This window comes from Catharus ustulatus, chromosome 15 (genome assembly GCF_009819885.2).
Source record: "Catharus ustulatus isolate bCatUst1 chromosome 15, bCatUst1.pri.v2, whole genome shotgun sequence".
Taxonomy (NCBI): domain Eukaryota; kingdom Metazoa; phylum Chordata; class Aves; order Passeriformes; family Turdidae; genus Catharus; species Catharus ustulatus.
Window position 1 is genome coordinate 9,665,520 of NC_046235.1, and position 21,648 is coordinate 9,687,167.

Consider the following 21,648-nt stretch of genomic DNA (forward strand, 5'->3'; position numbering starts at 1 on the left):
TGCGCCCTCCGCCCGCCGGGGGGCGCTGGCGCGGGGGGCGGCCCGGAAGGGGCGGCGCTCCCGCCGGGCTCTCGCTGTGCGGGCGCGGAATGGCCGCCGCCGTGTAGCGGGAGCGCCGCCGCCATGGGCCGCGAGTCCAGGTGAGGGAGCGGCGCCGCCACCCTACCCGCCCGGGGATCGCGGCTCGCTTGGGGGTCCTGGCGCGGTGAGGCGGCCGTGAGGGGAACAGAGAGTGGCGCGGGCTCTCCCGGCCGGCGGGCGCGTTGAGGCCGCCGCGGCAGGAGCCGGGCCTGGGGCCGGCCGTGAGGGCAGGGCCGGGGACTCGGGGCTCCGGGCCAGGGGGCCGCGGCTCCCAACGCTTGGTGGGTCCGAGTTACCAGAGCTCACCGGCACCGACCCCGCGGCTCCCGGAGCCCCTCCGGCCTTCGCGGGCTTATTCCAAAATGCCATGATTAGCTACGTAGGGGGATTAACTTGGTTTAGATGTTTTTGCTTGTGCCTTTTGTATTTATGCGGTATTACATGTCTTTTGCCCTTTCGTAGCTGTTGTAAAGACCTGGTTAGGGGTTGTAACCAGCTCGGCAGTAATGTGCCCTTGTGCTGCGTGTGTCTCGGGCCAGGCTGTGCTCCAGATGATCCGGAGCTGCTCACATCCATCAGGCTTTAAACCGATTTCACAATTTATAGATGCTGTCGGGCATATGCCTCTGTCGGCCTCTGTCTCGTAGTTTAATCAGATTTTACCATAAAGCTGGAACGATAGTCCCCACATGCAGTTGTACTACATGGTGAGAACTCCCAGTCCATAACGGAGATTTACACGGAGAGACAGATGTATTGAAATTCTAACAGTCACCTTAGGCTCAAATTCGTAATCTAGTGCAGAACTAGACTCTCCTACAGATCTAGCTGAATTAGCTCCCGATGAGGTGGGGCAGCAGTGGGCCGTACAGGGCACCCTTAGAGCCTCCTGAACTGAAAGCCAAGGTCTGGCACTCCAGCCAGCAGGACTCCGTTGCTTGTCACAGTATGATTTCTCTGCTGAAAATGACAGGGTTCTTCTGTTTGGGCTAAAAATGATGTTAAAAGTGCGTTTAAACTTGTATTAATTTTCTATTTTGACATACAGAAAGTTTAAAGAGTGAAGAAATGGTAAGAGGGTGAGAGTGAACGGTGGGTGGAGATGTTCCTCACACTGGGGTTTCTGCAACCTGAACTCATCTTTTTGGCTTTATTGCACACTACAGAGGAAAAAAAAACAAAACAAAAGTAGTTCTTTAAAAGATTAGAAAGAGAGGTAGAGCAGATCCTCTTTTGTGATGGAGATGGAAAAGAAATTTAAAATCTCAGTGTTGACAGATGTTTTTTGCACTCATTTATCCTGCTGATAGGCACGAGGTGGGTATATGCTACTGTGCTAACTCCAAGTGCATGTGGTGCCTAAATATACCACATAACACAGACTAAATATAAACATACTGCGATTTTTAGAGCTGAATTATTTTAATACTACCATGGAAGTGAAACAAGGATTTGGGGGCCTTAAAATCTTGCCTTCTTTGCTTCTTCCTGCTTCTCAAGAATGACTGCTGGGCTTGTTAGGAGAAAGGGTCTTGTGGGTCCTAAGCCACAGGAGAGTGAACAAGGGAATGATTCTGGCATGGTGACTGAAAATCTGGGATTGGAGGAAAAGGAAATGATCACAGTCAAGGTCCCTCTGTAACTTCTAAACTCAATTGAAGAATTTCGTAGAAAATTCCTAGCCCTGCTCTGCCTGTAGTTGGGAGAAGAGCATTAATGAGGGGAGGAAAGGAGACACCCATCTCCATCACACATCCCTCAAGCCTTGCTGACTTCTGACAGCTTCTGTTGGGATCTTGGATATTACAGAATTTCTATTGATGTCATCATGGTAAAGGGATACCATGACCACAGCTGTGTCACATCCAGGGATTTATGGTTCTTTCCAGGCTTTCCCATTGAGTAGAGGTGTAGTCTACCTACCTTACGTGGGTAAACATTTATTATATAAAAAACAACAAAGAGCAGTTATTGTTTGCTTTGCAGATTTTGGGATAGCTTCAAAGAGCCTTCAGCTTTTCCTGTACATAAAATGGAAATCATTGGATTTCTGAAAAGGAAATTGTTTATGATGTTCTGGTGTTCTCATGATGTGCTTATAATAGTATTCAAAAGCTAAAAGAAAATCATGACCAAATAATCCTTCTAATTGCAGTGTCATTAAGAGTGTATATGCTTATTATGTATATTTTGCATCCATATTATGTATATTTTACATATAGTACGTATATTAATCAGTTTGGCAAGGTGATTACAAAAGTTAAGACATCTAAAAAGTCCAAGATGTTCAGATAATTTTTTTTGCTTACTTGCCCACCTGACAAACACTGTTGAACTGCACATGGTTCTGATGCTGCCACTCTGTGACTGTGCCACACAGGCATTATCGGAAGCGCTCTGCTTCCCGCGGACGCTCCGGGAGCCGCTCCAGGAGTCGCTCCCCGTCGGACAAGAGGAAACGTGAGGACAGGCGCTCCAGGAGCCGGGATCGGGATCGCAGACGGGAGAGGTCGCGCAGCAGGGACAAGAGAAGGTCTCGCTCGCGGGACAGAAAGCGTCAAAGGTATGACATCAGCTCCAGTCGGAGTGTTAAAAGTGCCTGTCTGCTGAACATTGATGTTAGTTGCTTTGCTGATGTCTGTGGTGGATTTCACTATGCTTAAGGCTTTTTGCTTATTAAATACTTTCTAGCTTGCTGGTGCTGGAGTTTGTAAGTTCTTAGTGGTGTTGATGATTAGTGGGTTCCTTTTACAACCTGTTCTGCAGCAGAAGACTAAATTTACACTATGAGCATGTCCTAAGTAAAGACAATTTTGTTGCGTGTTAGACGTTCAAGGAGCAGAGAAAGGGAACGGAGCCGAGAGAGAAGACGATCACGGAGCCGAGAGAGGAGGCGCTCAAGGAGCAGGAGTAGAGGGAGACGATCTCGATCCTCTAGTCCAAGCAAGAACAGGAAAACAGAAAACAGGTATTCTCATGTTCTTAGCTTTAGAAATGTACTGAAACTTACCACAGTCATTGTATTTTAAATATATCTTGATAAGGTTTTCAGATATAATTGCAGTCAGGCTCTGCTGTAAAGTGAGTGGGAAGTCTGTAAATGGTAACAACAGTCTGTATACAGCGTAAGTAGTGATGGCACTCCAGAAATCATGACAAGCTGGAATCATTAAGGCTTTGGGAATAAGTGTATGTTTTGTATTAGAATAGTCCAAAGAAAAAAGCTTAATGCTATTAAATAAGCTAAAGGGAATTTTATATTGTCATAAGCTAGCACAAAGTTGGTTTAGATGATTTCTTTTAAATTTGAATCAGGTAAGGATAATAAAACCTGTGATAAATGGGTTTTATATTCAGTGCAAGTCTGCCTGTTATATTTGCATTACATAAGTAGCTATTCCCAGGGAGAAGGGCTTTCATCTGTCAGCCAGGACAGTGTGTTTAGAGGGATGCTCACGTTTCTGTGGCAAAATGTTGATCACTTTACCTTTCTCCAGAAATTCCACAAACAGGAGTTTTTCCTGTCTCTTTTCTAAATGCTGACTTCAAGGAGGTGTAAAATAAAGTGTAGAACACCTGGAGTATCAGTTGTAGGAGCTCTGAAGATGAAGTCTGAAAAAAAATGAGAAAAGCACGTGAATTGGTGGATTGGGTTAGAGTCTACATTACTGGTAGTTAGAGGAAGTAATTCTGTGACATGGAAAGTTTGCCTGGGAAGCACTGTGTTTTGTGAGGTGTTTGAAAACATGACAGGGTGATTATAGTTTGATTTCTGTCCAGGGTGTATGTATCCTTCCCCTGAGAAAAGCTGTAATGTTCTAAGAAGCCTTTGATCTTACCTTTCAGATCAAGATCTAAAGAAAAGACAGAAGGTGTGGAAGTTTCCAAAGAAAAGAAAAAAGACAAAGATGACAAAGAAGAAGAGAAGGATAAAGATGCTACCACAAATGCTGTGGCCACTGAGGTAGAGACTTCTAACACTTGTAAATTTAAAGAATTTAAACCAAGAAATTTGTGCATGTCCAGTCTTCTACAGCTTGCTCATTCAGTGGTTACATTTGTTTAAAGAAGCATAGGCTAAAGCCAGTGGCCATTAATTTTCACTTTTTGGTTGGTTTTTTGTCATAGAATTTTGATCAGAACAAACTAGAAGAAGAAATGAGAAAACGAAAAGAAAGAGTGGAGAAATGGAGAGAAGAACAACGCAAGAAGGCAATGGAAAACATAGGAGAGCTAAAAAAAGAAATTGAAGAGATGAAACAGGGGAAAAAATGGAGTTTAGAAGATGATGATGGTATTTAACCTCTTTTTATATAACAGAATACTTTTGTTCCTAGTAATATTTTTATTACAATATCTTTAAAGCATCTGATTACTCTTCAGAATGTGAACCATAAAACGGAAACCATAACAAAACCTAAATCTGGTCATAGTGTCAAATGGTTTAAGATACATTTTTGATAAACCAAATGGAGAGATTTGTATGGGGAAAAATTATATACTAGTAACACTGGGCTGTAATTATTTGGGTGGACAACAATTTGACACATGTAAGGATTTCTGTCTTTCCCTGTCTTTATCCCCATCTTTTTCACTCTTATTAGATGATGAAGAGGAAACTGCAGAAGGAGAAAAAGAAGGCAATGAGGTTGAAGATGAGGAGTTAGATCCTTTAGATGCATATATGGAAGAAGTAAAAGAAGAGGTCAAGAAGTTCAATATGAGAAGTGTGAAAGGTGGAGGTGGGAGTGAAAAGGTAAAATCACTGGTTAAAGATTTCTTGCTTTTAAAAGACAAAGATAACTTTGTGTTTTGATAGCAAAATAGCTTGGGAAAAATGCAAAAAAGGAAGAAGTTATATGCACTTAATGCATGCTTACTTTAACTTTCATTTCCTGGTGTTTATATGAAACTGTTTATCAAGCATTGCTCTGATAAAATTTCTCTGAGGGAAGTGGGAAATGAAAATGCTCAGCATAATGTATCTAGAAGTACAAATATTCTGTGTGGCTTTTGCAGGATGGGCTTTATTTTATACAATAGTGTATTTTTTTAAAATATTTTTTATAGAAAACTGGACCAACTGTTACCAAGGTGGTAACTGTGGTGACAACCAAAAAGGCAGCTGCTGAGTCAGAAAAGAAGAAAGGGGAGCTCATGGAGAATGACCAAGATGCAATGGAGGTAATGGAAATGTTTTGTATTTCTCTTGTGAACAGGCAAAGTCCCTGCTCTTGCTCCCTGTGGTTGTGTGTGGTGTTTGGCCTGAAGAGCTGTGAAGGGTGTGGGTATTTTGCTGCTTGGGAGACTATGGAGGGACAGCATTGCCCGAGTCACAGACTCAATATCGTGCAGGCCCTGGAGCTCAGTCACTTCAGGCCATGCTCTGTGGCTGCAGTTCCAGAATTAGTGGTGCTCCTTCAAAACTGAGGTGGGGACATCTGTCAGAGCTGTGACTACAGTGCAACCCCTTTCTGCTGCTGGCTGCTTCCTGTTAATTTCCTCTTACTGTTTCTTTTGTATGGCTGTGATTATTTCTGAATGACAGGGCTGGTCGTTGGCCTTGATAAAGTCATGAAAGTGGCACAGAACATGGTAAAAGTTAAGGTTTGGGAGAAACATGAAAGAATTAGGGGAAGAAACAGTTGGGACTCCTTAAGTTGAAAGCAGGTCTTTGGTTTCATGTCTAGAAGTACCTGTTGCTTCTGAATACATTTGCTGTAAATGAAAAAAGCCAAACGCCTTCATAATTCATTAATCCTAATGTACATAAAAATTGTCATCTCTACAGTATTCCTCAGAAGAGGAGGAAGTTGATCTTCAGACTGCCCTGACTGGCTATCAGACCAAGCAGAGAAAGCTGCTAGAACCAGTGGATCATGGAAAGATAGAATATGAACCTTTCAGGAAAAACTTCTATGTTGAAGTACCAGAACTAGCTAAAATGACTCAAGAAGGTAAAAGCAAATACAACCTAAATACCTTGGGTACTTGGATTTCAGTGTGCTAAAAAACAGCAAATGCTTTAGAATGTAAAAAGCATTGGAGCAATTTGCTATAGAAAAGTGTTAGGTGCATGCCTATTGTTGATAATTGCGTATGAGGCTTTGATTGGAAAATTAACCGCAGTCCTTTCAACCCAGCTCCTGTGTTTATGTTTAGTCTTTCTTGTTAAGGGACAAAGCAAGAATTTTTTGATCAGGGTAGTAGAGAAGTGTCAAGTCTGACTCTGTTAAAAAATAAACTCTGTTTCAGAGGTAAATGTGTACCGGCTGGAACTGGAGGGAATTACAGTCAAGGGAAAAGGCTGTCCCAAACCAATAAAAACCTGGGTACAGTGTGGTATTTCCATGAAGATTCTCACTGCCCTCAAAAAGTAAGCAACCACTTTATGAACTGTATCATCCTTGATTTTGCTCACTGTGTTCTGTTCTCTGTCCATGAGAAGGACCTTTTACTTTGCTGCATAATGCCTCATGTCCATGTCTGTAAATGTTGCATATATGGTCATCAGAGTGTTTATCACTCAGTGTTGAATTATTGTTAGTAACTATTGTCTGCCATTTGTATCATGCTTTTGCTGCTCTTTTTGATCTGTATATGTAAATATGAATATGTAAAAAAATTTAACATAACTTCATGATTCACATCTGTCAAATTCTATTTTGTTCTTAAAATATTTTTTTTTCTTCTTTAAGACATGGCTATGAAAAGCCCACTCCGATTCAAACCCAGGCTATCCCAGCAATTATGAACGGACGGGATTTGATTGGCATTGCTAAAACAGGAAGTGGAAAAACTATTGCATTTCTGTTGCCCATGTTCAGACACATTATGGATCAGAGAGCTTTAGAAGAAGGAGAAGGTCCCATAGGTAAAAAAAAATTATTTTTGAAGTTACTGTTTAACTAAATATAACCTCATGTATATGCTTTAGATGGGATTTCAGTTCTTCACTTGGTTATAGGGAGAAGTGTTTACTAATGTCCGTTGATAAATGACTTTTTTTTAGTTAAAGATCGCTGTGCTCTTTAATCTTACTTTGTGATCACTGTTCTGTCTCATGGTGTTTCAGTAGCACTCCCATGTCCACATATCTGGGAGACTTTACTCCTTTGATTTTTACACTTTGACCAGATTTCCACTCCTTCCTCATAATGTCTTAGTTATCGTGTCCTTGAAATTACATTCTTAAAAATGGTAAGTAAATTGCTGTAAACATCATTACAAAATATTCATTTCGGTTGTAGAAATTACAGTAATTTCACGATTACAAGTCGCACCAGATTGTAAGCCACACGTCCAGGTGTCAACAACATTTAGGTCCTGGTCCATACATAAGCCGCACCAGATTATTAGCCGCACTTCCGTTCACAACGAGGATCCGCGTGCAGCTTTCACAAGGTTGTGAATTAGTAACAGAATCGCGGGGTTTACTGGCTCGGCTCAGGGCTGGGCGGGCTCTGGCTCGACCCCGCTGTCCTGGCGCCGCTCGGCAGGGGTGGCCCGCGCTGCCCCAGCGCCGCTCAGCAGGCCTGCCTGCCGGGCTCGCCGCCTGCACCACCACCACCACCGGGCTCGCCCCAGCCCAGCGCTGCCCCGCGGTGCCGGCAGGAGCCCGCTCCCCCCACCATGCAACAGAGTAGCCAATTTGTAACGATCGTGTGATCACGGGTTTTACTGGCAGGTGCTCAATTCGCGAGCTCGGCTCGGCCCGTGGCTCGCACTTCCGGGTTGGGAAATTTCCAAACTTTGTTCATATATTGGCCGCTCCTGAGTGTAAGCCGCACTTCTGGGTTGGGACCAAAACTTTAGTCAAAATGGTGCAGCGTGTAATCGTGAAATTGCTGTACAACAGCTCTTAGATTGCAATGTATGATGACGATATTTTACTTTTCAGCTGTCATTATGACACCTACACGTGAGTTGGCTTTGCAGATTACCAAGGAGTGCAAGAAATTCTCAAAGACACTTGGGCTTCGAGTTGTGTGTGTTTATGGAGGAACAGGAATCAGTGAACAGGTATGCAAAAGACATTCCTGCCGTGTCAAAGAATGCTTGGACTGTATTAGTAAATGTTTATTTTGTGGCAAAATTACTTACTTTTTCTTTTCCATTAATCCAGTACATTTGAAGTCTTCATTATGGATTTTCTCTGTGGGAATGGTAGTAATGCAAAAAGCTTTGTCTGTAACGTAGCCTTAAACAATAATGATCCTGGCAAGTCTCAGATAAAATCCTTAAAAATTTTTCTTTATGTATGTACTGAGCATTAAATGTAAAATTGAATTTTTAGTGGGATATAATAGTTTGAAAGTTACTAAGAAGCTCACATTTCCCTTTAAGGTAACATAAGCCACATCATAACTTTGGTTTATTGCATTATCATATTGCATCTTGAAGTAACTTAGAGATTAATTTCAAGGTTTTCCACACCTCTACCCCACTCATTTATGGAAACAGCAGGAGTAACTATCTGTGGTGAACATGGTGTGTCTACTATCAATTATTCTTGATGTAACACTGACATTTCTTACAGGCTCTTAACTGTATTGAAGTCATATCCTCATTACAGCTACTTCAGGTGGTGGTAGCTCAGCCTGTCAGGGGTTACTCTTTTTGGAAGCAAAGTTTTCATAAGACTTCAAGAAATTGCTAATTAAAATCTTTACCTAATTCACGTTGGTAGAACAGCTGTATTACAGTGTGGGTGGTTCCTTTTTTGCAAGGTGATATATGTTTAAAAAAAACCTGAAAGAAATCACAAAACAGAAACTAGCAGATTGTTTACTGTGTTTTGAAATCAGATCGCTGAACTCAAAAGAGGTGCTGAAATTATTGTTTGCACACCTGGACGTATGATTGACATGTTAGCAGCTAACAATGGTGAGTAGAAAACCTTTTCCTTTGGAGAATTTTTTTACATTTGTTGTGTAATTGTAACAAATTCAAAAGATCATGTATTTTGATAAATGGTCTTATGGAATTTTATTGTATCTCTTCAGGCTGCACTATATAGCTATTGAGAATATATGGCACTAATAATAGGTTTAAGCATACATTGATTTTGGGAAGAACAGGAAATACTACATTCTTGAAGAGTTTTTGAGAATGTTTATCATTGCTAAACTTGAAATGTACTGGTCCAAATTTTTTAATTTGGAGTAATTTAGATAAAGATTATGTAACAGTTGCTTATTTTGTCTGCCCATTGATCCATTATCTGTGTTAGAGTAGCTCAGCAGTTCCCTACTTTGCAAGAGCATCTGGCTCTGCCTTTATCTGTTGGCTTTAAAAAACAGAAAAAGAAGCCCTCCCTAAATACCTGCTCAGAAGTAAAAGAAGTGACCTTATATCAGATATTCAGATTCATTAAACTGAGCCACTGCAGCTTTAAGAGGTTTTGTCCTAGTGTAACCATTGCATGCTTATTAGATAAAGTTTTATTATTAGATTATTCCACATCAAAACCTCTACTAAACTGTTGACATTATTTAACTTCTGTGAAAAAAGTACCTTCAAGACATATAGAACTGGGCTTCCAAGACTTAAATCGTCAAAGGTAGGTACATTAATGCTGTTCCCAAGTAATTTTACAAAGTTATTATTTGGGGATGAAAGTGTTAAGATGTTAAATAGATAAATAGATATAAGGAATACTTGCTTTGTTCCTTAAGTATGAATTCCATAGCTTAAAAAATGCAGCGCTTGATGTCTTAAATAGTGAGAATTCAGCTACAATTTGGTGAAGCTGAGAGGACCAAATTCTTCTGTAGTTTGATAGGCACAAGTCTGAGTGATAGTCGTGGAAAATGTGACAAATCTGTTCCATTCAGAGAGCATTTGGCAGTGTCACTCCACATTTGTGTGGAACTGGATATGTTTATATTGTTTGAGAGTATGACTCTTAAATCCTTGAGTTAAATCCTTCTCATGAAAGAGAATCTCTTCACTATTTGGGAAGAGTGCTAGTTATCCTGTCTGTGATAATTTCAAAATATTCAGAGAAACACTTGCTTATTTTATTTCAACCTGTCCCAGAGTTTGGGGTGGTTCTTGATTTTAAATTCAGTAGTGTTATCGGGTAGGTTTTAATCGTTATATAGTCATTTTGAAAGGACTGATTACTCTGTTTCATGCCTATTTTTAGTAGTAATCTAGAACTAGTATGGTTATCCTCAAATAGTTATTCTTAGTTCCGAGCAAGCGTTACAGATTGTGTATAAAAGGAATTCTCTAAGGCTGCAGCAGTTAGCACTGGGCTTTGCCTTCCACACATGCGCTGTAATCTCTAATATGTTCTTTTCTAGGTGCCGCTGTCAGATACTGGCTGATGTGGCTCCTTGCTTCAGCTCAGTCTTAGTTTTATGATGTGTTTTGGCGAGGGCAGTTTTCTGAATTTTACAGGTTCTTCTGGCCCTATGATGGTATGCAAGAGAAGAGTTTGACAAACTAAAAGGGCCTTGTGCATACTTACACATTTCCCAGAATGTATGTGTGATTAAAGTGTGAACATTAAAATTCACATTTAGTGAATTTTTTAAAAAAAATTAATTAATGTCTTTGTTAGAAGATAGTGAGACTATATAGCATTAAAAAAATATTCCTAAGGGAAACTAGATTTCCATTTGATTTTGTTTCCCATGTGTTTTTTCCTCTCCTTTCACAGGTCGGGTGACAAACCTCCGTAGAGTCACGTATGTTGTACTTGATGAAGCTGACAGAATGTTTGACATGGGGTTTGAGCCTCAGGTAATTCATGACATGAGGGATGGTGCCAAAAGATGCTGTTGTTCACATCAAGGATTTTGCAATGCTGCATTATAACTACACTGCCAGTGGGTCTTCAAAAGAATGTGCTGCATATGGACAGCAGTTGAATTTGACTCTAATATTTCTATTACTCTCATATCTATTATTACAATATCACATCATCCTCACATCTAGTGGAAAGTATCCTTGCCCGTGGCAAGGGGTTGGAACTGCATGATCTTTAAAGTCCCTTCCAACCCAAACCATTCTGTGATTCTATGTTTTGCTTTCAATAAATTCCTGTATAGCTTAGACTTTTCTCTAATACACGGGGCATTTTACACACTCATTTGGAGTACTTGTGGCCTTGTTATATCCCTGTGCAATTCCTTGATACAGGTGTTGTGTTAGTAGTTGTAGTTTGTTTAAAGTCTTTGATGTGTCTTGGCAAGAGATAAGAACAAAATGTAGGAAATGCTGCTGACTAATTGCTGAGAGCTTCGGACGCTCAGGGCTCTTTCAGTTGTCATGGGCTATACTGTTTTCCAAAACTAGGAAAATTCCTTTTATGTGTCTCTTGAGCTGTAGGGTTTCTGCTGCATTTCCTAGGATTTTTGCTGAGCTGCTGCCAGATTGCCTATTGCCATGCAACTTCCATTTGAATTCAGCAAGTTTTGCCTGTCTTCCAACACCAGCAGCTTGGTGCCAAGAGGAAATCTGTAAAGAATGTTCTGTAGTCTGTGAGGTGGAGATACTACCTGACTTTAAAGATGACAGCTTTGCAGGAAATTGAGTTACAGCACTTGGATATTAACAGGGAATGTTCTCTTACCACAGGTTATGCGCATTGTAGACAACGTCAGGCCTGACCGTCAGACTGTCATGTTCTCTGCTACTTTTCCCAGAGCTATGGAGGCCCTGGCTCGCAGGATCCTCAGTAAACCTATAGAGGTGCAGGTTGGAGGCAGAAGTGTTGTCTGTTCTGATGTGGAGCAACACGTGGTGAGTATGATACATCTGCCTCACTTCTCATTTGCTTGCTAAAGATTGTTCCCAGCAGTGTTGAATTTAAACCAATATACCCACAGAGCTATTATTTTTAGAAGTTTAGTGGCTTTATTAAAAATAGACTTAGAATAAATCAGTACTCTAATCTGCAAATGCAGTGTGATTTTCAAACTTGGTTTGTAGCACTAAGTTGAACAGCTGTTCTACCACTAGCTGTGGGAACAGCCTGAAAAAGTCATCTCCTGTTCCTGATTTTAATTTTTGTGCACTCTGGATTTGTTTAATGACTCAAGATACAAATTATACTTTCTCTTAGGCTTTTGTATGTCTTTTTCCAGATTGTCATAGAAGAGGAGAACAAATTTCTGAAGTTACTGGAGCTACTGGGACATTATCAGGAGAAAGGATCCGTTATCATATTTGTAGATAAGCAAGAACACGCTGATGGATTGTTGAAAGATTTAATGCGGGCCTCTTATCCTTGCTTGTCTCTTCATGGAGGTAATCTGCAAATTTAAGGATTTGTATTAACTACTCCCAACTAGGATGTTGGTATCCAGTAGTTCAAAGTCACTTAGTTCCTGTATAGTACCAATTATTACTTCTTCATAAGAAGGTTTTGCTTTGTCATTGGGGAGGAAAATTGTTTCTTAATTTAAAATAGAGATTATAGTTTTGTGTAATACCTCTTCACTGTTCTCTGTGAGATGTCATCAGATGCCAAATCGTGGGTGTGCAAGAGGACTGTACTGAGAGTTAACATCTCTCAGGGAATATTGCTAATTACTTGTTACTGTAAAGTAGTGAGTGCCATTGGGGAGTATCACATGATATTTTTATTTGAGGTTCCACAGTAACAGCAGTTGTTGCTTTACTTTTCTTCTATCAAGTAGTAATAGAATGGAAGTAGCAAGAGGAGAAAAATCTCTTTACAATGCTGTCCATCCCAGTGTCCTTTAAAACTTACAATAATTTTTTAGTGCATTTTATATAAAACTAGTAAGTACAAAATCACTATTCAGCAGGAATGTACCAATGTAAGAGGGAAAAATATTCTTATTCTGAAATTTCTGTTGCCTTTAGAGAACAGACAAAGCCTCCAGATGAGGTCTCAACTGAAGTACAAAATAGAAAATAATATTAAAAAATGTTTTGAGGATCTTGGTATGGGGAAAACATCTTTTGGTAATGGAAAAATTAAAAGTTACTCTAAATAATAGAGGTTTTTATGGATAATGTATTTTGCCTTCAAAAGTGTGAAAGTATTGAAGTTGCTTATGGTTTTGGTTGTTTGAAGTTGGAGGGTATTTTGACCTCTGTACAAATTCTCGTGACTTAAAGCAGAGCTTTATAATTAACTGATTTGTCTTGCAGGTATTGATCAGTATGACAGGGACAGCATCATTAATGACTTCAAGAATGGAACCTGCAAACTTCTGGTGGCCACATCTGTAGCAGCGAGGGGCTTGGATGTGAAGCAGCTGATGCTGGTGGTTAATTACAGCTGTCCCAACCATTATGAGGACTATGTGCACCGAGCAGGCCGCACTGGGCGAGCTGGCAATAAAGTATGTACACTCAGTTCTCTGGTTTGGTTAGTACTGGAATTTATCCCTTCTTTATTGTGATGAAGTTGTTCAAAGGGATAGTTACAGAGGGTGTAGTTTGTATTGTTGGTGGGAAGAGTGTTTTTAATATGTTCTGAACTTTAGCAATCTGAAATTTGGAATTTATGTGTTCTTCTGATGTCTGAGTCTTCTTTTAAACCTCATTTGTGGCTGAAAGTTTGGGTGTTTTTCACTGTTGGACATGTGCCCTAGTAAATTGCTAATATTTTAATTTTTCACACTTTTAGCTGACAACACTGGTTGGAAAGAGAGATTTCAGTGTTTACTATCTTTGGATCATTACCTCTGTATTAGCTTCCTGGGAAATCACGCTATTCATTCTACACTTCCACTAAAAAAAGTTATTGCTTGACTGTCATCGTTAGTTCCATTGGCCAGAAATCAGCGTCTGTGCAAGGGTGCTTCAATAAATTTAGAGATAGCGCCTTTAGAGCTTTTTCCTAATTGTCTCTTAAATTAATTTTGACCAGGGGTATGCATATACATTCATTACTGAGGATCAGGCACGTTATGCAGGTGATATCATTAAGGCTTTGGAATTGTCTGGAAATCCAATTCCTGCTGATTTGGAGAAGCTCTGGGCTGACTTCAAAGACCAGCAGAAGGCTGTAAGTAATTCTTTCTTCTCTGGGGAGCTTGGTCCAGGTTTAATGCCTGTGTATGCACGTGTGTCCAGTTGTCCAGTGTACACACATGGGTCACCTCTCTGGGAACATATATGTGCTTGGCTGAGTGTGTCAGTGACTCAAGATTAGAGTCTTGAATGTCATTTAAAGAACTGTTCTTGAGAATTTAAATGTTGTCGCCTGGTATGTAATAAATACTGATGGTATAAGGGACACTGGCTTTTAACAAAATTCACATACAACATAATAAAGCCCTTTCACAGAATTTGTATGATTATTTCTAGAGTTCTCACCATCAGAGGATCTCACTTATGCTCAGAAGAATGACTTTGAAGTTTTTCAGATATAAAAAATGGAGGGTTTTTCTTCTGCTGCATTTGAAAAGCATTTAAAATGTGTACTTACAGAAAATCCCAATAGGGTACTGTCTCTGCTAAATTAACATAGTTTTTTAAAATTACATTTCATTGTGAAATGCAGCTTTTAAATTTGAAGCGCTTTATGAATGTGCTAGGATTTGCTTTTTAAAGAATTTCAAAATTATTTGTATACTCTTAAAGTTATTTTATGACTATCAGAACTAGGATTCCAATTTCCTAAGTATGATAATACATGTTTTTGTTTTCAGGAGGGAAAATTGATTAAAAAAAGCAGTGGATTCTCTGGCAAAGGTTTTAAGTTTGATGAAACAGAACAGGCTTTGGCTAATGAAAGAAAGAAGCTACAAAAAGCAGCTCTTGGATTGCAAGATTCAGATGATGAAGATACAGCTGTTGATGTAAGCACCTGGGAATAGGATTTAAGTTGCTTATGGATTTTGATTTACTTCCCCAGTAGATTGCATACTACATTGCAGAGTGCATGGATTTGCCACTCTGTGACCTTTGTTACTGACTGCATATATTCTTCAAATATAGAGATAGGGCTATGAAGATCAAGATCTAGGAAGATCTTCAATGTCTCTTTTTGACTTGTATTTTACTCAATATGTGTAGTTATGTAAATGTCACATAAATTATTTGGGATATTAACCTTGCACAAATGAAATAGAACTATGATCCTCAACTGCGAACATATTTTTATTTGAAATGTTTTAAAGGCATTCATAGTAGCATTTCTATTACTAAATCTCACTAGATTCCTTTTTGTGACCTTGCAAGTAAACACTATGTTCAGACTTTTTCCTGATTAGATCATCTTTTTGTTGAGCTGTAGTTTTGGGCAAGCTTCTACCATTTATACAAGGTTAATTTCTTTAAGAACATGTAAACTAAATGACCCTTAGTGTTTCTTTCTTTATGATGACAAGATTATATAGTGGTTAATGCAGTGATCATGTAATTGTTATTTTCTTTAGATTGACGAACAAATTGAAAGCATGTTCAATTCCAAGAAAAGAGTAAAAGACATGGCAGCACCGGGCACATCAAATGCTCCTACACCATCAGCTGGGAATGCAGAAAAATTGGAAATCGCTAAAAGATTGGCTTTGAGAATCAATGCCCAAAAGAATCTTGGAGCAGAGGCACAAGTCATGGTTCCATTCCACTTTAAGGTCAATTTTATTATTTTTTAATAAAGGTTGTTCATTTCCTTGTTCTGTGGCTTCCATTTGATTTAGTGTTTTTGCACACTAGTAACATACTGCATTGTTTATCTCATTTAGGCTGGACTAACTCACTTTTACAGGATTTTTAAGTGAACTGATACATTTGTAAGACTTATTATAGAACTATAAATGCTTTATCTGCCCTGACAAGAATTAATTCATTACTGATAACATTATAGTTAGTTTTGCCAGCTTTGGCAGAGTTGAACATCTTTCTCTGCTGAAGCATGAGATGTACATGGGATGTACAATGTGTTTAGATTAAGATTAATTGTTCTGGAATATCCAAAGATATTTTAAACCGAAAATACGAAAGACCACTAAGATCTTTTCTTTGCAGGTGTGAAGGGAGTTGTTAAGAGGAAGGAAGGAAGGAAGAGCAGAAGTCTGGAGAATGTATTTGTTACACAGACAACTACATTACATAGATAACTTTAATGAAACCCTTATTGGTTTATATAGGACTTTTTTTGGCTACCTTGTTCTCACTATGGACCTGTGCTTTTACAGGATGTGATGCAGCAGGCTACAAATGCTATCCTGAGAGGAGGCACAATTCAAGCTCCTACTGTGTCTGCCAAGACCATTGCAGAGCAACTGGCTGAAAAAATCAATGCCAAGCTCAATTACGTACCCATAGAGAAGCAGGAGGAAGAGAAACAGGATGGAGGACAGAATGAATCCTTCAAAAGATATGAAGAAGAATTAGAGATCAATGACTTCCCACAGGCAAGTAACCATTTTGGTATAATCAAGTTTAAAGTACCATTATTTAACAAAACCTCTCTTCGTACTTGCACCAATAAAATGTCTCTAATTGAAATTACTGTGGTAATTGTGATTACTTCTCAGGTTATATAAATGCAATGCTTTGGACTTATTCCTGAGAGTATCAGAAAAACAAGTATTTGTCATCAGACAAAAATCTCTTCACCCTCTACCCACTTCTCTAATACCCAAATCTCTGACACTGTCTGCTGTTTTTTGCAAGTTTTACTTTACTGCCATGACTTTGCCCTTATTTCACAGTATCAAGTACAAATTCCCTGCACTTATCTTTGAGGTCCTGCCCACACTGGCAGAACTAATGGACTGCCATTTTGTATGGTGCCTTTCTCCTTGCTGATCCTCTCATATCCTTCACCTTGCAGACTGCCAGATGGAAAGTTACCTCCAAAGAAGCACTACAGAGAATCAGTGAATATTCTGAAGCTGCCATTACAATCAGAGGAACTTACTTCCCTCCAGGCAAAGAACCCAAGGAAGGAGAACGGAAGATTTATTTGGCTATAGAAAGTATGTATTCTTTTCATAAATGTTTCTATTAAAACTATGAGTCTAGTTTTGTAATTCATCGTGGAATGTCGGTAGTCAGTGTTTGGACACTTGAGTTATAGACTCATTGCAATTACTTTGCAATTACTGAAAACACTTGTTTGTCTCTATACACTTACCAAATGAACCATGGGGATGACAGAGAGGGTTCTCCTCACCTGCCAGAGAACAACAGCCAACGTATGAAATCAGTTTGGAGAGAGGAAAAGAATGGAGGAAAAAGAATTAGCACAAAGAGGTCTGTGCCAGCGTGAAATAAGGAAGAAAACAGAATTCTGTTTAGGCTGCTAAAGGTGTAAGAAATTGCATCAGCTACTAGAACAGAAACTTGGCAAATGGCATGATGGTTGAGTTTTTCTTGAGAAACCTCTAATCCTACGTATTTCTGAACAGTATCATTCATGACTGGAGTATCTTCCTTAAAAGAGAACACTGTCAAGCTTTGGAATTCTGTGCAATTTCTTTACCATATAGCTGAGGATATGCAGCAAATTTTTCTGTGCTTCTGAAAGTAGACAGCAGTGTTTATTCTGTAGGCTTCATATACAGAAAGTGTTTAAGATTATAATACATATTTTTATCTTCAGGTGCCAATGAACTGGCTGTACAGAAAGCAAAGGCAGAAATCACACGACTTATAAAAGAGGAGCTCATCAGATTGGTGAGTACAATATCCAGAATGCAGAGGGAAAGTGCCTTAATGTATGCTTTATGAGATTGACTTCTGCAAATGTTGACGCTCTGGCATAAGGTTTTATTAATATCAGGAACTGGGACCTATAGATCTCAAAAAAAACTTTTCTTGAATAGCCTAAAAATCCATGGCACTGGCTAATCAATCAGAACACAGCTGCTGTCAGCCAGCAGATGGAGGTAACACATTGACAGAGCTTTTTGCATGAAGACCCCTCGAAGAATTGGGTCCCAATAAATTTCCTGATTTCAACACCATGAGACAGGGGACAGAATTATCCCCCTCATTTTGGTATTTTATATATGTTGAGAGATCTGGTTTGCTGTAGCGTTACAATATATACAGCTATATTAACTTAGTGGGGTTTTATTGCAATTCATTTATCCATCTTTACTTTTAACTGTGATTGTCCTCTTCTTTATTTGCAGCAAAATTCTTACCAACCAACCAACAAAGGAAGATACAAAGTTCTGTGAGCATTTGGAGTTACCTGTCTGCTAGCAGCTGCTGCGTGAAACTGTATGGCTTCTGTTGTTTTTGCTGTTTACACTGCTTATTGTAAATTAAGAAATTTTTTTATTTCATCTTGCGGACATTTTTTTAACAGAAAATTGATACTTGCTGAAACATCTTAATTCTCTCCACTAAAGTTATCAGTCTTAAAGCAGACCAGTTTTGGCGGAACATGATTTAATTTAAAAGTGCAGTTTACATACTTTTCATCATAAAGAATATAAAATAAGCATATTTTAATTTTTTGACAGTTAAATAAATTGAAAGTATTGAGATTTTGTTGGAAATTGTTACCATGTACCTGCTTCATATTGTTGAAATGGTTTGCGCATCAGTTTATACTGGAAAAATTATAAAACACCAAAATAAAGCAGGATTTTTCTCCTGATCCATAGCATCTCTCTGGCTGGTTCCACACACATTCATTCCCTCTACAAATCCCCTAAGGTCAGAGAGTCCTGTATTCATCAGAGTAGAGAATTTTATCCAAAAATACTCAAGGTCTTGTTTTAAGATTTTTTCCTTCTCATGTCCCGATTTTTCTTTATCATCCATCATGGGGTTGTTGTAAAGTGAAATGTTTTGTAGTATAACAATAGTTTTCCTGTTTTTTCTAAACATAAGAATTTTAGGATTTGATTTTTTTTCCTCATTTGGTGAAAAGAATGAAAGCCTGTTTTAGTTCAAAAAGGAATTCACAGGAAAAAAAAGAGAAACCTCTTTTGTACTGAAATACAACTTTGTCACTCTTTTATAGTGTTCTTATATATACATTTAATGTGATTATTCTCCCAGGATTGTAATCTTTATTACTGTTAGGATATGGCTTTAAGTAAAGATGTATAGTGATATTTATGAGTTAATTTCCACAAATACGATCATTGCAGTCAATAAGCTACTGGGACAAGCAAGACCAATGTTTTTGAGGTCTCATCCCCATAACCAGTAGGATTCTGATAGACTCTACTCCTAAGCATTCAACTTCTGTCTGCTTGTCTGCAGCCAAAGCAGTAGCAATTTGAATTGTCTCGTTATAGCAGCTGCAAGCCTTTCAAGATGATGACTTCCAAAAGGACTTTCATAGAAAGCTTTTCCTACCTGACACATTGAGAAGAACTGTGTCATTTTAAACTAGCTGTTTATATGCTGCTTTAACTCTGGTGAAGACAAATCGTATAATGTGCATCATGGCTGTATAAATTCACAACTTTTCTTTCCAAACTTCAGGTAATTTAAGTGACTCTTCATGTTTGCGTACAACTGTCTGTTACCCTGTCAGTGTACCTTATTTGCAGTACAGGGAAGAAGCAAAGGAATGACTATACCAGCTTAACAGTCTGCTTTTAGGATAAGAACACTCCTGGTGTAGTACTTGACAGTATTAATGCATGGAGCAGAGCAGAGAGAAGCAGCACACATAGTAACACTTCTCAAAACTTAAGAGAGAAATCCCAAACTAAAGCTCTGTGATTACATTTAAATACACCAGTTTTCCTTCCCTTAAGAACTGGGGTTTGATGTCTTTCCTAGAAATTCTTTGTTGAATTGTCTAACTTTTGGACAGTGTCCTTAGCAGAAGAGTGACACATTTTGTATATTTAATAAAGAGCACTGTGGAATTTGGACAGCCTGACATGTCTTCAAAAATCTTGGTTCAAAATGTTCATATATTGATATCCCCTAAAAAAGGCATGATGGAGAGACGTTTTTGCTTCTCTGAAATCCAATAAATGTATAATCTTTAACTTCCTGGGGGTTTTAAATGCAATGTCAATATTCTTATGTTTTTTTAATTCCAGCAAAAATAAAAGCAATTTCAATGTGTATTTTTCAGCAACTGTCTTTCTGAATAGCTCCTCTGTTTCCTGCATTTGCACCACTTCTGTGTTTTTTCCTATGACAGTTAACCTCACACTGTTTGGAGAAGGGTGATGTGAACAGTCTCTACTTTTGTTTTTATGCTGGAAATGCAATGCAACACAGCCCAGACTCAGTTAAGCAAGTCACAGTGAAGGTGTTTAGATATGTGAAAACAGGAGCAAAATGCACAAAAGCTGGGGGAAAAGAAGCTCTCAAATTAACAAATACACAGGGAAATAAACAATGGAAACAAGATGAGAATAAAAGTTTGGAGAAGATACAATTCAAAAATGAAAACTGCTGTACGTAATTCTTCACAAGTATGTCCATGGATATAGATAAGATCTTTATAAACATCATGATTTGGGTGCTTTCCAGTGAATCTGCCAGTTGAGGGAAGAGTACAGGGATGCTGGTTTTTTGGTTTTTTGGTTTTTTTCCAAATGCACATAAGCAGAGCTTGTTCTGTTACCTGCCCAATGATAATGCTACCAGTTTTCAAGGTTGCCTTTATGCTCTCAGTACTTGGATGAACAGTGATGTTCTGGGTGGAGAGGTGATGAAAGTGTTAGGCATTGGATCATGTATGAGCATTTTCTTGCATGTCACATTATGTGGTGACATTGTACAGCAGGCCCACACCAGGGAGGGGAGGTAGAGTGAAACCTCTGCTCCAAGCCCAGCTTCTTCATTCTCCATGCAAGTGCCCCACCAGGGACTCAAACAGCAATAACCCACCACCCTCAAGGATTAATGCCTTATCATGAAAATAGGAGAGACTAAATCCAGTATTTTGTGTAGGGGGAAAAAGTTGCAGCAAGTTAAAAAATGTGTGCTATCATAGTTCAGAATGTTATATACTCCCTGAACTGTATGGTTGCCACCTTGTTTTTTTTAAAACAGACAGCTCAAGGCCTATTTTGCATGCTGACTTTATGCTATAAACATAAACCCAGACAATGAGTGTAGATCACAGCCAGCATGTTCTGTAGCTGTTCCCCGTGCTGCCTGCTTGAGATTTTACTTGTACAATTAAAGCACTGCAATTTAGTTAATGTGCATTTGGCTGCTAATTAAATAAAATATTTAGAGGCTCAAAGTACCATCTGTAGAGGCTTTTGGTACTCAAGTCTTCCAAGTGGAAGAAAAAATAATGTTTTGTTAAGCAAAGTTTTCCTGAAATTCTGCAATTATGGCAGCCAAATATAAAACAAACATCAAAGGCTGGCTTTGGGATCTTCCTAAAATAAGAAAATGAATGATGGAATTTCAGGGAGTGACAGAATACTTTGGTGTTTCAGTCCTTCAGGCATGTTTACAGTTGTAAGAAATGGTCAATTCTTCAGCCAAAGTAGTGACAGGGTTACAGACAGGTAACTGGCTGTGAGGATGGAGCATGTGGAGCTGGCCTGGGTTAGTTTTTAACTTTCTGCCATGGTCATGATACTATCAATGGTGGGATGCTGAGCACCTCATTTACAAGGAGCTGGTTTTGCCTCAGTTTGCTGGTGAGGTGGTTCTCAGGGTGAAGCAGTGGCAGGG

At 39.1% G+C, this 21,648-nt stretch overlaps 1 protein-coding gene across 1 annotated transcript; it reads left to right on the plus strand.

Moving 5' to 3' along the window:
• The first annotated feature begins 61 nt into the window (after nucleotides 1–61).
• Nucleotides 62–20,079, plus strand: DDX46 (DEAD-box helicase 46). Its single transcript, XM_033073197.1, has 23 exons — nucleotides 62–140; nucleotides 2,462–2,644; nucleotides 2,909–3,049; nucleotides 3,928–4,045; nucleotides 4,210–4,375; nucleotides 4,686–4,837; nucleotides 5,152–5,265; nucleotides 5,873–6,038; nucleotides 6,337–6,457; nucleotides 6,780–6,955; nucleotides 7,982–8,103; nucleotides 8,889–8,967; nucleotides 10,751–10,833; nucleotides 11,671–11,835; nucleotides 12,180–12,342; nucleotides 13,216–13,409; nucleotides 13,940–14,077; nucleotides 14,724–14,873; nucleotides 15,453–15,650; nucleotides 16,215–16,433; nucleotides 16,856–17,000; nucleotides 17,627–17,700; nucleotides 18,162–20,079. Exons 1-23 carry the CDS (start codon nucleotides 124–126, stop codon nucleotides 18,207–18,209), a joined length of 3,132 nt encoding a protein of 1,043 aa, XP_032929088.1. The 5' UTR covers nucleotides 62–123; the 3' UTR covers nucleotides 18,210–20,079.
• The last annotated feature ends 1,569 nt before the right edge of the window (nucleotides 20,080–21,648 follow it).